This window comes from Zalophus californianus, chromosome 12 (genome assembly GCF_009762305.2).
Source record: "Zalophus californianus isolate mZalCal1 chromosome 12, mZalCal1.pri.v2, whole genome shotgun sequence".
Classification (NCBI taxonomy): Eukaryota; Metazoa; Chordata; class Mammalia; order Carnivora; family Otariidae; genus Zalophus; species Zalophus californianus.
In genome coordinates, this window is record NC_045606.1 from 94332524 (window position 1) to 94347009 (window position 14486).

General features: G+C 57.1%; 1 protein-coding gene across 6 annotated transcripts; it reads left to right on the forward strand.

Moving 5' to 3' along the window:
• The first annotated feature begins 362 nt into the window (after positions 1–362).
• EPHB6 (EPH receptor B6) lies at positions 363–14446 on the forward strand. Of its 6 annotated transcripts, none has more exons than XM_027575018.2 (20): positions 363–612; positions 6053–6595; positions 6855–6986; positions 7091–7162; positions 7415–7613; positions 7877–7941; positions 8124–8880; positions 9615–9770; positions 10144–10500; positions 10623–10747; positions 10922–11084; positions 11370–11484; positions 11737–11789; positions 11956–12075; positions 12218–12465; positions 12722–12898; positions 13140–13289; positions 13549–13742; positions 13865–14020; positions 14130–14446. In XM_027575018.2, the coding sequence occupies exons 5-20, from the start codon at positions 7514–7516 to the stop codon at positions 14236–14238; spliced, it is 3045 nt and encodes a 1014-aa protein (XP_027430819.1). In that variant the 5' UTR covers positions 363–612; positions 6053–6595; positions 6855–6986; positions 7091–7162; positions 7415–7513; the 3' UTR covers positions 14239–14446. The 6 variants fall into 6 exon arrangements, with proteins under 6 accessions (XP_027430819.1, XP_027430822.1, XP_027430820.1 ...); XM_027575021.2 differs by having other exon boundaries at positions 6855–6979; XM_027575019.2 differs by having other exon boundaries at positions 6487–6595.
• Positions 14447–14486: the final 40 nt, after the last annotated feature.

The following is a 14486-nucleotide window of genomic DNA, read 5'->3' on the forward strand; positions in this document are numbered from 1 at the left end:
CGCCCGGCCCGGGGGTTTGAACACCTCTCCCCGCCGCCCGGCAGCCCGCCCCCTCCAGGCCCCCTCGCGCGAGCCTCCCTCGGTGCCCGCCCTGCGCGGCCGGGAGGAGGAGGCGCCCCCGCCCCAGCGCACAGGCGGGCCCAGGGCGAGCCCCGCGCCTCCAGCCCGCTCTCCTCCGCGCCGGGCGCCGCGCATCGCCGCCCAGGCCGGGAGGGCGGGCTCGGCTCCCCGGAAGAGGGGAGAGGGAGGGCGGCCGCAGGGGCCTGAGAGGGGCGGGCCGGGCTGGGAGGGACGCGGAGGGGGCGGGCCGGGCTGAGCTCGCCCCTGCCGCCGCTCCAGAGCCGAGCGGCGGGCGGCGGGACCCGCGACCAGGCGCGGCGACGGCGAGCGCGACGCGGGCCCCGCAGGATCCCCGGGAGCCCCGCCTCCAGAGCAGCCCCTGCCGCTAGCCACCGCCCCCCGGCCGCCCCGGAACCCCAGAGACGCGCCGCGGCGAGCGGACCCGGGCCGCGAGGAGCTGGGTCCCCGCACCCGAGCGTAGACTCGGGCGGCGCGGCTCCATCGCGGGGCCTCGGGGGGGCGCAGACCTGCGGAGCCTGCGGCCGGCGGAAGGTGAGCCCCGGGGTGCCAGGCGGTCTTGGGGGGTGTGGGGGGCGGTGTGCCTGGGGACAGAGGCATCAAGGTTTGCGAAAGTAGAGGGGCCCTCCAGACTGGGCCTCTGCAGATCCTTGGGGGCCTCCTGGGGTAGTACTGAGTATCCTTCCCCAAGGCGACGGTGGGTTCGTGAGTGATGCGAAACTGGCCAACCTGGCTCCCCGACCTCTGGCCGGCCATCATTGACACCCCCATTACCCTTGCTGCTGCGATCCCCCACTGTGTCTCCAGAGATACTGCTCTTCTCTGGCTTGGGTGGGGGGTGTCCTGATGTAGGGGTCCTTGCCAAGGCCGGACTCCCAGCGTTCCGAAAAGGATTGCCCACCCTTCTGACTCCAGTGGCATCTCTCCAATCCCCGCGGAGCTGGGAGGAGCAAGGAGGTTGATCCCACACCTGCCCCCAGCTCCCCCACCCCGGTTACCACCCATAAGCCTTAGAGTGGAGACAGGGCTTGGTTCATGCTCCCCAGCCATAACCCCCAAGTTGCAACCAAAGTCGGCTGCCTGCTGCTGCCCCAGCTCCACCCCCTCGCTTTACATCTGGGTGCTTGGCCCTACCTGCCCTACCCCCCCATCCACCAATCTTGGCTGTCTGGCATCCTCTCTCCTCCCAACCCTGGGGGAGCTGGCTGGGGCCCAGCATAGCCGATGTTGTAATGTCCCTGGCAGTGCCCATGGAGAGAAGCGGCTGGGCCTGTTCCCAATAAGTTAACCAGGGCCAGGCCCTCTGCCCGCCAGGAGAACTTGACTCAGGTTCTAGAAGGAGAGATGCTGGTTGGGTGGGAAGGAGCTGTGACACTGTTGGCAGTGCAGGGAAATCTCCAGGTAATGGGGCGTTGCAGGATTGAGAGTTGTTGTCATTTGTTTGGTGCCGTTCAGAGGGGCCACTTGGTTCTCTCGGGGCAATGGACCTTTTTTCCTCGCAGGAAGATTAGGGTGGGGGGCTTCTGTGTAGCGACCTAGTGGCCGAGAGAGGAGGACTCCTTTGGTTGGTTCCTTTGGGATGCAGAAAGAGGGCTGGCAGTGAGCACTGTGTCCCCAGCGTGCCTAGGAGCACGAGGCAGCAGGGGTCTGAGCATGGCAAGGGCAGGAACATTCCTCCTCAGGGCCAGCTGCTCTCCCAGCTCATCACCATCGCCCGAGCTGGGGGGCCCTGAGTCCTGTGTCCCCAGTGCACTGCCCACTAGCGGGAAGGGGGATGGTGGGGTTTGGGGGCTGGGGCAGCCTCGGGTTTCCCTTTCTCTACTTCCCTGTTCAGCTCCCTCTCCCAGCCCAGATGTTTCTGCAGCAGCAACTCCTGGGGCAGAGAGCGGTTGACAGGCTAGCTAGGGGGAGAGTAGGGACAGACCCGGAGTGAGGCGAAGGGCTCATGGGCGTCAGTCACCCGTATGAGGAGCACTCAGGGTCTGCTCTGGCGTGCATGCTCACACACACACACACACACACACACACACACACACACACACACACACATCCGTCCCAGCTTGCGTGCTGCTCCATACCCATCTCACCTCACGCACATTCCCTTACATACTCTCACACTTGCTCCCACGGGCACTGGTCCTGGCTCTTGGGGGCTTCCACAACCTTCCACTTACTCATCTCTCACGGACACGTACTGACTGTCCCAACACCCCCCCCCCCCCCATGCCCTTTTCCAAAGCCACGCATATCCCCGGTCAGTGCACAGCGACAGCGGCTCATGCTAAGTGGCTGCCTGCCACTCCCAGATACTGCCTGCATCTTAAAAGCCTCCCCCAGCTCCACAGCCTGGGAGTGGGAGGCACATTCGTCTGTATCTGCGTGCTCTGGGGGACATTCCTGGAGGCTAGAGGCCTCAAGGGACACAGGACTCTCCTCTGCTAGGTAATCCACAAATTGGCTTCTCGAACCAGGGCAGCAGGGGCCAGAAGCACCGGAGGACGGCCACCCCCTCACTGTCTGCTCTGGATGCTGCTGTAAGGGCAGATGGGAGCCTTTTCGAGTGGGGCGGACAGAGCTCCAAGAGACGGAGACCATCTCCAAGGTGGAGATTAAAGGGTAGCAGCATTAAGCTGAGCAAGGATTATACTGGAATTTCCTGGGCGTTTAACAGCTGCAGAACAGGACAGAGGACAGGGCCCTTGGTGCTGACCCCTCCCACGCTGACCCTGTGGCTGACAGGTGTGAGGGCCAGCTCAGCAGCCACACCACACGTTAACCATTGGCCCCTTTGCCCTTGGGACCTCCTTCGTCCCGCTGGTCCCTGCAGCCTGCTTCGCCTCTCTGAATGTTCCTGCCTGGGCTCACTTTGCAGTGATGCCCTCGTCAGGTGTCCCCAGCCCCCCTGGTGCCCCTCGCCCCTTTAGAGCCGAAGTCCTTTGCTTGACGCCGAGTCAGAGAAGCATGATATCATCAGTGGGGCCATTTGAACTTCTTCAGAGAGAAGCTTAAAGAAAATCCAGGGATAAAAGTTATTTTGCTCATTCATTCCCAACTCCTACTGCCTCTGTATCTCCGCTTTCTCCTTATAGATAAAAATTTCTAGATTGTTTTGAAACCTAGAGAGAAAAGGGAGGGGAGGCTAAAATGTAAACATACGCTATGCTAGTCTAGGTTTTAAAAATATTTTCCCTTTTTTTTGTTTAGATGATAATCATGAGATTTTGTTTTAATTGTAAAAATAAGATATGCTCGTTGTAACAAGAAAACCCATTCAAACACATGTAAGACAGAATTAATAATCCCCCCCTCCCCGCCCGCCAAACCTTCATTTCTGCCTCCTACAGTAACCAGTTTTAATGGCCAGTATATTTTCGGCCATACCTTCCTCCAAGCTTATTTGGCTTGTATTACTTAACTTTTTTAAAAACTCATTTTGTGGATTGAGGTGCATAAACTATTTTAAACCATCTCTGTTCATAAAATTGTCGTATTTAGCATTTCAATTTGAGGACAGTTAATTTTTTAAATTCCTACAGATTTACTCATTTAATTTATTTTTAAATCTTTCATTCTTATAGATAACAGAACTCAGAAGCTATGATGTATAAGCTAAGAGTCTACACATCTTTAATCTTTGCCAGTTTCTGGAAACAAAACACAATTTTGATGCCTACGGACTGTCATATTTTTATAAACCAAAGAAATGTAGCAGGCTTGTGGATGCAGTGTCTTTACTGTAGCAAAAAGATGTAAAGTGATATATGTAGAAAAGAAGCTGAGAAAAAAAATGTGAAGTCATAGAATGCAATTTTTGTCATCTGAAATTTTGTCAAATCAGTCTTATTTTCTGAGCTACCATTTTCCATCCACATTTCTGCTGCTTCTGGTGTGTTATATTTTTAAAACCATATACACATCTGAAATTTGAATGTTTTCCTGATTGAAGTAAGTCTTCAACTCTTCGTGGGTGAGAGGATTTCTAAACACTGACCAATGCCTTTTGCAGGCTAGAGAAGACAAGAGGAATCTGAAGCAGGCCTGTCCCCCTCTGTGTTTCAGGAGGGACACATTGGCTGCTTCCAGGACGCGCTCCTAGACTAAGCTCAGACAGATGCCCTAGTCCTCAACCATTGAAGGCACCTTTGAAAATCAAGTTCTAACTCCTGCTTGTTCAGTATTCCAGGCATGTGGATGGAGCTGCGTGTTCTTGTCACTTACGTTTCTGCCTTTGAAACTTGTTTCCAAAAAATCTGCAGGAGTAGGAATTAGCTGACAGCAATTTCTTCCACATCTTAAAGTTTCATCTTTTCTTGTTTTTATTCTTGTTGTAGAGGTACACCCGAGTTCTTTTTATATATATTAAAAAATAAAAGGCTCGAATTTATCTGTTTTGTTTGACAGGCAAGAATTGACCTCACTTCCTAGTCTCACTCAACCACAGTTGTGTTTTTTTTTTTTTCCCCCTGAAGGAATTTGTTTATAACCTTCAGTCTCTGGATCTAAATCTAAAAGCGGTCCCTTCAAACAGCAAGGAACACTTCTGGGCACTTGAAGAGCCTCAACCATTTTTTTAACTGAATATCTTGTTTCTTGGTAGAAAAATTTTAACAATTATGAAAGTGGCAATCTACACGCAATGTCTCCACTTAATTCTTTTCTTTCTGATGCCTCTTGAGGACAGAAGCTGAGTGGCTTTAACATGTTTCGTAATTGCTTTTGCCCTTTTCTGGATCCTCTGGAGAGAGGCCAGCTTCATGTTGTCATTAAGATGCATGCTGAGGCTATGCATACACACCCTGCTGCAGCCACAAGCTACTGTGTTGCTTGTATTGTGGGTCATCAAAGCAAATACTTTGCCATGCCTCATCTTCTAGAATGTTCCATAGAGCACAGGGCATAGGATCTGCAGTACATATCTTCCCTCTTGGTTTGCTGTCTCTCAAAAAAAAAAAAAAATCATTGAGATGCATCCGAAGTGTTTATTATTCCTTCTCCATGATTATCTGTCTAGTTATAAGTTTAGGAAGATGCAGTGCTTACCGTCTCCTTTTTGTACAGATTCTAGAATCCATCCATCTTCTGACTGAAAGAGGCTATTTTAGAGCGTATCTGCTGGGCAAATGATAGAATAGCTTTCATTGTTTAAAGACATTTTTCTGGCATTTTCAGTTCTTGATAACAGCATTCCTAAAGACCCTATGGCTCTGGGTGTGTCAAGCATGTCTCCAGCGTAGGCCACTGAGCATTTGGGGGGTACATACAACACCTATGACTTCAGGATATTTATTAAACAGCCATTGGTGATGGGGCCGTGCTTTGTTACTTCACGATCTCCCTGTTCTTCTCTGAATCATTTCATCTGTGAATGATTCTAGGAGCATTCGGGACAGTATTGGCAAAGAACCTCTGTTACTTAGGAATCGTTTGCCATATAGAAATGCTTCCTTTTTTCTGGCCTTATGGAGATACAGTTGACATATAACATTGTGTAAGTTTGAGGTGGACAACCTGGTGATTTGGAAATGCTTCTTGCTTGCCTCCATACACTATAAGTTAAACTCTGTCTCGCAAGGAGGGTTCTAATGGCATGAAAAGTGCATTTCAGTGGACAGTGGCCTGATGCCCATTATACATCAGCCCACCAGCTGTAACATCAGCGCCTTTCCGTGATAACCACATACAGGTGACACCGAAGGCTTCATCTCGCAATAGAGCCTGTGTTACCAGGAAAAGTTAGATTAGCAGGAACCCAGTTATGATTTTCTGATTGATCAAAGTCAAATAGTGTCATAGTTTGGTTTCAGCTTCATCGAGAAGTGTGCAGTTTTCAGGAGTGCTGCAGGCCACGTGGCTACAGCTCTCATGGTGGAAACAGATTCCAGTTTCCAACTGCTGTCTTTCCCCTCTCTCTCTCTCTCTCTCTCGCTCAGGTTCATGTCTTTGAACAACCTGCCTCTTATTTTCTTCTCAACAGAAATAAATGGAATGGACTGCTCTGGTCCATGCAACTTACAGACTTTTGAGACTCAGTCACAGGGGGAGAGATCGGCCACCACTAATCTCTAGACCGATGAACAAAGGAAGGTCTGAGCCCATTTGTCTTCACTGTGGCCCTGGAAGCAGCCGTGCCCCCACAGTCATATGCCTGTGAGCCAGAGGGGGTGCTTGTATGTGGATGGCCTTCTTAAATTAACCAGCGGGGACCATACTTGACACTGTTCTGCATGGACTACTTTCACTTGGGAAATCCTTTTCATAATCAGTGCATAAGCAGTAGCCCTCACTCTTTTTTAAGGTTGTGCCATAATTTATGAAATATCTTCCCGTTGATGGACAGTTGCTTTCCAGTCTTTTCCCTTACAAACAATTCTGCAGCAAATATCCTTGTTTGAACATCTCTGCAAACAGACCTAAGGATGCAGTACCTGAAGGACAAACTCTTAGAAGTGAAGCTACTAGACAGACATCAGCGACTGTCCCTCTAAGAAGATACACCAGTTTGAAACTCATAAGCCCTGTGAGTAGAGAGCCCAGCTCTCATACCTTCTTCAACCCAGTGCATTATTAATCTCATAGGACAAGATGGCACTGTTGTTTCCACATTCTGTCCTTTCATTGTGAGCAGACTAGAAGCATTTTTTCACATACATCCATTTATTTTTCTGTAAGCCATCGAGGAAATGTGCCCCTTGGGGAGAAAGGACCATTGCTGACAAAATGTAGGCATGCCAGACCCACGTAGCTCTACCCTTTCTCTCTGCTGGCGCCCTTATCAGGTGGAATCTTTGCGCCCATGTTCTTCTGGCTCCGGTTCTCCCATCTTCCCTTGCATCATACCCCACAGCTCTCTTCCGTGGTCCCTCTCACTCCACTGCCTCTCCGTATTGTCCAGCGTGTCCAGGTCTGAGGTGGGTCAGGAGGTGTTGGGGAGGGGGGATCGTGAGTCCCCAGGGAAGGAGTAGCTTCTACTCTGCTTGTTTTAATGAGAAGAATCTTCTGACTTCCAATACAGGGTGGCTCTAGGAGGAGGAGGGAGAGTTAAGTGGAGAGAAAGAACTGAAATAGCTCCTCCCAGAAGAAAAGGGTAAGACTGGCCCAGAACTCGCCTATGCTCTAAGAGGGAGGGGCTGTAAGAACTGCTCAGAGATGCGGCACCTGCAGGACGTAGGGAGGGAGTGCCCTAGCACATGGCCCTCTAAGATGGTGGACTTGGCACAGGTCAGGAGAAAGTCTGCTTCCGACAGGACCTTCCCGTGTGGTTGGTGGTTTGTGAGCTATCTGTGTAGCAGTGTAGTTACCTGCCACCCGCTTCTTCTGGTCCTGTGTGTCTCCCTAGGAAGCAAGCTTGGCTGCAGACCCCAGTCTTACAAAGCAGCAGCCCTGCCTGGGAGCAGGGTGGTGGCCAGGGCAATGGTGGGAGCCCCGAAGACGCCCCATGGCTGCTGAGGGGGCTGCCCGGTCAGGGAGCGGAGTGGCGGGCATGGTGTGCAGTCTCTGGGTCCTGGTGCTGGGGTCCTCAGTTCTGGCACTGGAAGGTAAGAGGGAGGGGAGACTGAAGAATCCCTAGCTGCCAGCACAGGTGGGGAATGGGAAAGACTCAGAAAAGGCAGAAAAGAGTGAAGACATCAAGAAGGGGAAAGGAATGGGGAGGGTTCCAGGGAAAGGCTCCTGACACAGAGCTGTGCCCCTGCTGGTGAATTGAAAGGAAAAATTCCTGTTTTCCTCCTGGGGTGGGGTGAGGGTTAGCAGCCCTTGCTGGAGGCTTGGCCGCTGAGTACCCCTTCTTATCTCTGGCCAGAGGTACTGCTGGACACCACTGGAGAGACATCGGAGATTGGCTGGCTCACCTACCCACCAGGTGGGGTGAGTGTCACTTTCATTCCTCACCCGGTGCACCTCCTCCACCTGGCTCCTTGTGTGGGATTTGGGAAGGAAGCCCCGGGTAGAGACGAAAGGAGCAAGACTCCTTCCCCCAGAGGAGCAGGACTTTGGGGTCTACTTACCCGGTTTTGCCAGCTGACAGGGTCTCCCCGCCCTCCCTGCAGTGGGATGAAGTGAGCGTTCTGGACGACCAGCGACGCCTGACTCGGACCTTTGAGGCATGCCACGTGGCAGGGGCCCCGCCAGGCACCGGGCAGGACAACTGGCTGCAGACACACTTTGTGGAGCGACGAGGCGCGCAGAGGGCACACATCCGACTGCACTTCTCCGTGCGGGCATGCGCCAGCCTGGGCGTGGCCGGCGGCACCTGCCGGGAGACCTTCACCCTTTACTACCGCCAGGCCGAGGAGCCCGATGGCCCCGACAGCATTTCCGCCTGGCACCTCAAACGCTGGACCAAGGTGGACACCATTGCAGCGGACGAGAGCTTCCCCGCCTCCTCGGCGTGGGCGGTGGGCCCGCGCGGGGCTGGGCAGCAGCGCGCCGGGCTGCAGCTCAATGTCAAAGAGAGGAGCTTTGGCCCCCTCACCCAGCGTGGCTTCTACGTGGCCTTCCAGGACACGGGGGCCTGCCTGGCCCTCGTGGCGGTCAAGCTCTTCTCCTACACCTGCCCGTCCGTCCTCCGCGCCTTCGCCTCCTTCCCTGAGACGCAGGCCAGTGGGGCCGGGGGCGCCTCCCTGGTGGCAGCCGTGGGCACCTGTGTGGCTCACGCAGAGCCAGAGGAGGATGGAGGCGGGGGCCAGGCAGGGGGTAGCCCCCCCAGGCTGCACTGCAATGGGGAGGGCAAGTGGATGGTAGCGGTTGGCGGCTGCCGCTGTCAGCCAGGGCACCAGCCAGCCCGCGGAGACAAGGCCTGCCAAGGTGAGGTTCTGCTCCCGTGCACTTGCCCAAGACCTCCCCACCTGGCCCCCAACCTTGGGACACCTCTCCTGAACACCCCAAACTTCATTTTGTCCCCAAAAGGTCAGGAATAAGCTATTTTAGGAAAGGACTCTTCTTTTCTCCAGATTTATTTTCTAAAGCACACAAATTTGGTGTCATATGCTCATCTCAAATTTCTGGAACCTTCTGGAGACTTCCACAGCCATTGCTGAGCATCCTAGGGCTGCAGGCCCGAGAAGGGATGGAGATCAAAAGGAGTTAAACTCCTCGGTCATTTTGGGATGGGTCCTCTGTCCCTATTTGCCATCTAGTTAGGAAGGGATCATCACTGCGCCAGGTGACCAGGATGCGGGTAGGAGCAGGCAGTGGAGACCAGCTAAGGGGAATCCTTCTGCTGCAGGGTGGAGGCTGCAGAAGGCCTCTGCACAGGGAAGTCATACAATCAGGCCAGACGCCTCTACCTGGTGCTTGGCTTGCCCATAGCCCACTGCACCTCACTTTTTCCATCAGCAGAAATGCAGTTCTGCCCCAGTAATCTCTGCCTGAGGGAAGGAAAGAGGGAAGAAGGGAAGAGAGGGGGTAGGTCCAGGACGATTGGAGAAAGAGCCCTGGGGAATGGAAGGCTGGGAGCATGTCTGTGTGCAGGCGTGGTGGGGCTCAGGAGGCGGTGGATGGAGTGAGCCTAATGTCTCTGCCCCATTCTGTCCCCCCAGCCTGCCCTGAGGGGTCCTACAAGGCCTTGGTTGGGAACATGCCCTGCTTACCGTGCCCTCCCCGCAGCCATGCCCCCGATCCCGCAGCCCCTGTTTGCCCCTGCCGTAAGGGCTTCTACAGGGCCAGTTCAGACCCCCCAGAGGCCCCCTGCACCGGTGAGTCCCCCACCAGCCCCAGGGATGGAAATGGGACTGGGGGGCGGGCAGAGAAGGGGAGGCTGAAGGCAACACAGTGGGGCAGGTTCACATTTGCAGTGACTTTTCTCCTGTTCATTTTCTCCCTCCACTCTCCGGCTTCTCTCCCTGACCCCATCCACACTGGCCCACCTCCTGCCTGTCTTCCCACCCGCCTCCGTGGCTTTCTGGTCCCCACCCCATGCTCTCCGTCTCCTCCCCTCTGGACCACCCCCCTCCCCTGCCTCCTTCCTTCCTCATCATCCCCACCCCTCCTCCTTCACCTTGACTCCCACCACTCCCTCCTTTCCTGGCCCTTCTCGCTGCCCCCCCCCCCCACCGCCGGCTTCCCCAGGCCCTCCATCGGCTCCCCGGGAGCTTTGGTTCGAGGTGCAAGGCTCAGTGCTCATGCTGCACTGGCGCCTGCCTCAGGAGCTGGGGGGACGAGGGGACCTGCTCTTCAATGTCGTGTGCAAGGAATGTGGAGGCCACCAGGAGCCGGGCACGGGCACCGGGGGCGCTTGTCGCCGCTGCAGGGATGAGGTGCACTTCGACCCCCGCCAGAGGGGCCTGACCGAGAGCCGAGTGTTAGTTGGGGGGCTCCGGGCACATGTGCCCTACATCTTGGAGGTGCAGGCTGTGAATGGGGTGTCAGAGCTCAGCCCCGACCCTCCCCAGGCTGCCGCCATCAATGTCAGCACCAGCCACGCAGGTGAGCCTTCCGCTCTGCCTGATGCCTTACTTACCTTGCCTCCTTAGAAGCCCCTCCCCTACTGCTGCTGCCGGGCCCCTGGAAACCCTCCCGCTGACCGCCCCCCCCGCCCCCGACCCCAGTTCCCTCTGCAGTCCCTGCGTTGCACCAGGTGAGCCGGGCATCCAACAGCATCACGGTGTCCTGGCCACAGCCGGACCAGACCAACGGGAACATCCTGGACTATCAGCTCCGCTACTACGACCAGGTGGGGAGGTGGGGGCTGCCCAGCAGGGCTGCTGGGAGCTCGCAGGGCCCCACGGTGGGGCTAGAGATGGAGGAGGTGGGCCAGGACAGAGAGGCGCCAGGAAGCCTGAGGGTGATGGAGCAGGGGTCAGGAGCTGGGGTTGGGCAGCAGGGAGTGAATGGCTGTCACCCCCAGGCAGAAGATGAATCCCACTCGTTGACCCTGACCAGCGAGACCAACACGGCCACCGTGACACAGCTGAGCCCTGGCCACATCTATGGCTTCCAAGTGCGGGCGCGGACAGCCGCAGGCCACGGCCCCTATGGCGGCAAGGTCTATTTCCAGACGCTGCCTCAAGGTGAGAGGAAGCCTGGATGAGGTGGGGAAGCGCCGCGGGGTAGGGAGGAGAGGCCCAGCCCCGCCCCCCCCCCCCCCCCCCCCCCGCCCCAGGCCTTGAACCCTGGTCCAGCACCCTCCAAATTAGAGGCCGTGTGGGACAGGAGGCTGTGAGGAGAGTCTCCTGGCTGACTAGCTGGCCTTTGGGTCTGTGGGTGGGTGTGAGTGGGCGCATGGGGGGGGCGGTGTAGGTGCACGTGCTTGTGAGGCCTTGCCCTCGTGTGATCTTGGCTGGCTGCCTCCTCAGGTGAGCTGTCTACCCAGCTCCCAGAGAGACTCTCCTTGGTGATCGGGTCCATCCTGGGGGCCTTGGCCTTCCTCCTGCTGGCGGCCATTACCGTGCTGGCTGTTGTCTTCCGGAGGTGAGGCGCCTCCCAGCCGTGTCCCCACCCCACTCACCCTGCCGCACCACCCCACATCCTGGCAGCCCCAAAGCGCATTGCAGAAACCACGTCCAGGGCCCACCTCCCACCCCCGGGCCCCTTCCCTTGGGCCCATGCGAGGCGGGCAGGAGGCATCCAGCAGCCCTCACTCCACAGATCCCTGGCTGGAGAGTGGCCTGCATGGGGGGGGGGGGATGGGAGTGTCATTCCAGGACTCTGGTTTGTCCCCAGGAAGCGGCGTGGGACAGGCTACACAGAGCAGCTGCAGCAGTCCAGCAGTCCAGGTGTGGGGGTGGGGGGGCTGGGGGCTGAGCACAGCAGGAAGCCTAGGTTCCCCGAAGTCTAGGGGAACCCCTCGGCCCTGCCGATGTAAGTAAGAGGGCATGCCTGGGGTGTGGGGGCAGCCTGGCCTCGTACCACACCCTCATCACGCACCCCATTTGCCTACAGGGCTTGGGGTGAAGTATTACATCGACCCTTCCACATACGAGGACCCCTGCCAGGCCATCCGAGAATTTACCAGGGAGGTGGATCCTGCATATATCAAGATCGAGGAGGTCATTGGGGCAGGTGTGCAGGGGGTAGAGGAAGGGGACCGGAGGGACTGGAGCCCCCGTGAGACTTCCCCGGCAGGAGCCCCTCTACACAGGGCATGACGCCGCGAGCCCAGGGTCCTTCCTCAGGACCCTCCCTCCTACACCTGTTCTCCCAGGCTCCTTTGGAGAAGTACGCAGGGGCCGCCTGCAGCCCCGGGGACGGCGGGAGCAAGCCGTGGCCATCCAGGCCCTGTGGGCTGGAGGTGCTGAGAGCCTACAGATGACCTTTCTGGGCCAGGCTGCAGTGCTGGGCCAGTTCCAGCACCCCAACATCCTGCGGCTGGAGGGCGTGGTCACCAAGAGCCGGCCCCTCATGGTGCTGACGGAGCTCATGGAGCTGGGCCCCCTGGACAGCTTCCTCAGGGTCAGTGCTGGCCTGGGGGTGGGCGGGGGGGGGGGGGCCTTGGGTCCAGGGGCGTCTGCAGTCCTCAACTGTCCCGGAGACAGGAGACAGAGCCCTGCATCTGTGCTGCCCCACCTGCGTTGGTCTTCAGCCTTCCTTCCCAGGCCATTTTCTGACTGCCTAAGCCGCTCTCCCTCTCCTGCTGATGTCCACGGCGCAGTGTGTGCAGGCTCCCCGCCCGGCTGCTGGCGGCTGACCTCTGCCCCCCGCCCCCCAGCAGCAGCGGGAGGGCCAGTTCAGCAGCCTGCAGCTGGTGGCCATGCAGCGGGGAGTAGCGGCTGCCATGCAGTACCTGTCCAGCTTCGCCTTCGTGCACCGCGCGCTCTCCGCCCACAGCGTGCTGGTGAATAGCCACCTGGTGTGCAAAGTGGCTCGTCTTGGCCACAGTCCTCAGGTGAGAGCACATCTCGGGGGCTCAGCCTTTTCCAGAGCGTGCCGGCGGATGAGCCAGGCTCCGGGGAGCGTACCACTGGGGGGGGGGGGTGGTGTGTGTCGTGGTGTCTAAGGGAATGGAGCCCGTGCGGGCTCCCTCCAGGAGCGCACCCTGGGCGGACATCGGAGCCCATAGGAGTTGCTCAATAAACGTGACCACTGCTGTAATTATTGCTATCGTTCCTTCTAACCCCACGCCTCAGGGCCCAAGTTGCATGCTTCGGTGGGCAGCCCCAGAGGTCATTGCCCACGGAAAACACACCACCTCCAGTGACGTGTGGAGCTTTGGGATAGTGATGTGGGAAGTGATGAGTTATGGAGAGCGGCCCTACTGGGACATGAGTGACCAGGAGGTGAGCTCTTGACCTAGACATTGCTGATACCCCACCCCCATCTTTCCAACCCACCAGCCTCACAAGCTCCTACATTCTTAGCTTTTCTTCTCTGATCCGCTGAAATTTTAAGTGGTCTTGGCTTCCGTATTTTTAAGTTCCTTCCCCACTCCAACTGCATGTTCCACCTGATCCCAGCCCACCCGCTGACCTAACAGACAGAATACGCCTTTCCGCCAGCAATAGCTTCCCATCACCATGTTCTTCTACTAACCCCCAGGTGCTAAATGCAATAGAGCAGGAGTTCCGGCTTCCCCCACCTCCAGGCTGTCCTCCTGGACTACATCTGCTTATGCTAGACACTTGGCAGAAGGACCGTACCCAGCGGCCTCATTTTGACCAGCTGGTGGCTGCGTTTGACAAGATGATCCGAAAGCCAGACACTCTGCAGGCTGACGGGGGCCCTGAGGACAGGTCTGGAGGTTGGGGCTGGAGCCCGGGACAAGCAGGGAGGGTAGATGCAAACCGTAAAGCAAACTGAGGAGAGGGGGCTAAGATGAAGGGGAAATGTTGACCCCCCCCCTTCCCCCACTTAGACCCTCCCAGGCCCTTCTGAACCCTGTGGCTCTGGACTTTCCTTCTCTGGACTCACCCCAGGCCTGGCTTTCGGCCATCGGACTGGAGTGCTACCAAGACAACTTCTCCAAGTTTGGTCTCTGCACCTTCAGTGATGTGGTTCAGCTCAGCCTGGAGTAAGCGGGGAGAGGCGGGTGGGGGTTCCGCTGGGCTCCAGGCTAGGGGTCCTGCCGGGGATCTTAGAGAAGCCGGCGCAGACTTGACCCACTCCTTCCCCACCACCAGAGACCTGCCCGCCCTGGGCATCATGCTGGCTGGCCACCAGAAGAAGCTGTTGCACCATATCCAGCTCCTGCAGCAGCACCTGAGGGAGCTGGGCTCAGTGGAGGTCTGAGGCCTGGGCGGGCAGCTGTGAGTGGACGATGCCTATGTCCCAGCCCCAGACACAGGTCCAGGGAGTGACCGTGCAACACTAGAGCCCGTCTCCATCATGGCCTCGGCAAGAGGACCCCGCCACACTACACCCAACCCTCTGGACACTTCACTCCCTAGTCCTCCGCCCTCCTCCGCCCTCCCCCCCGCATTAAAGGGAAAGAAGAAACTTTGCAAGTTGGAGGTGTGGTGAGACCTCAGTCTGCAAGG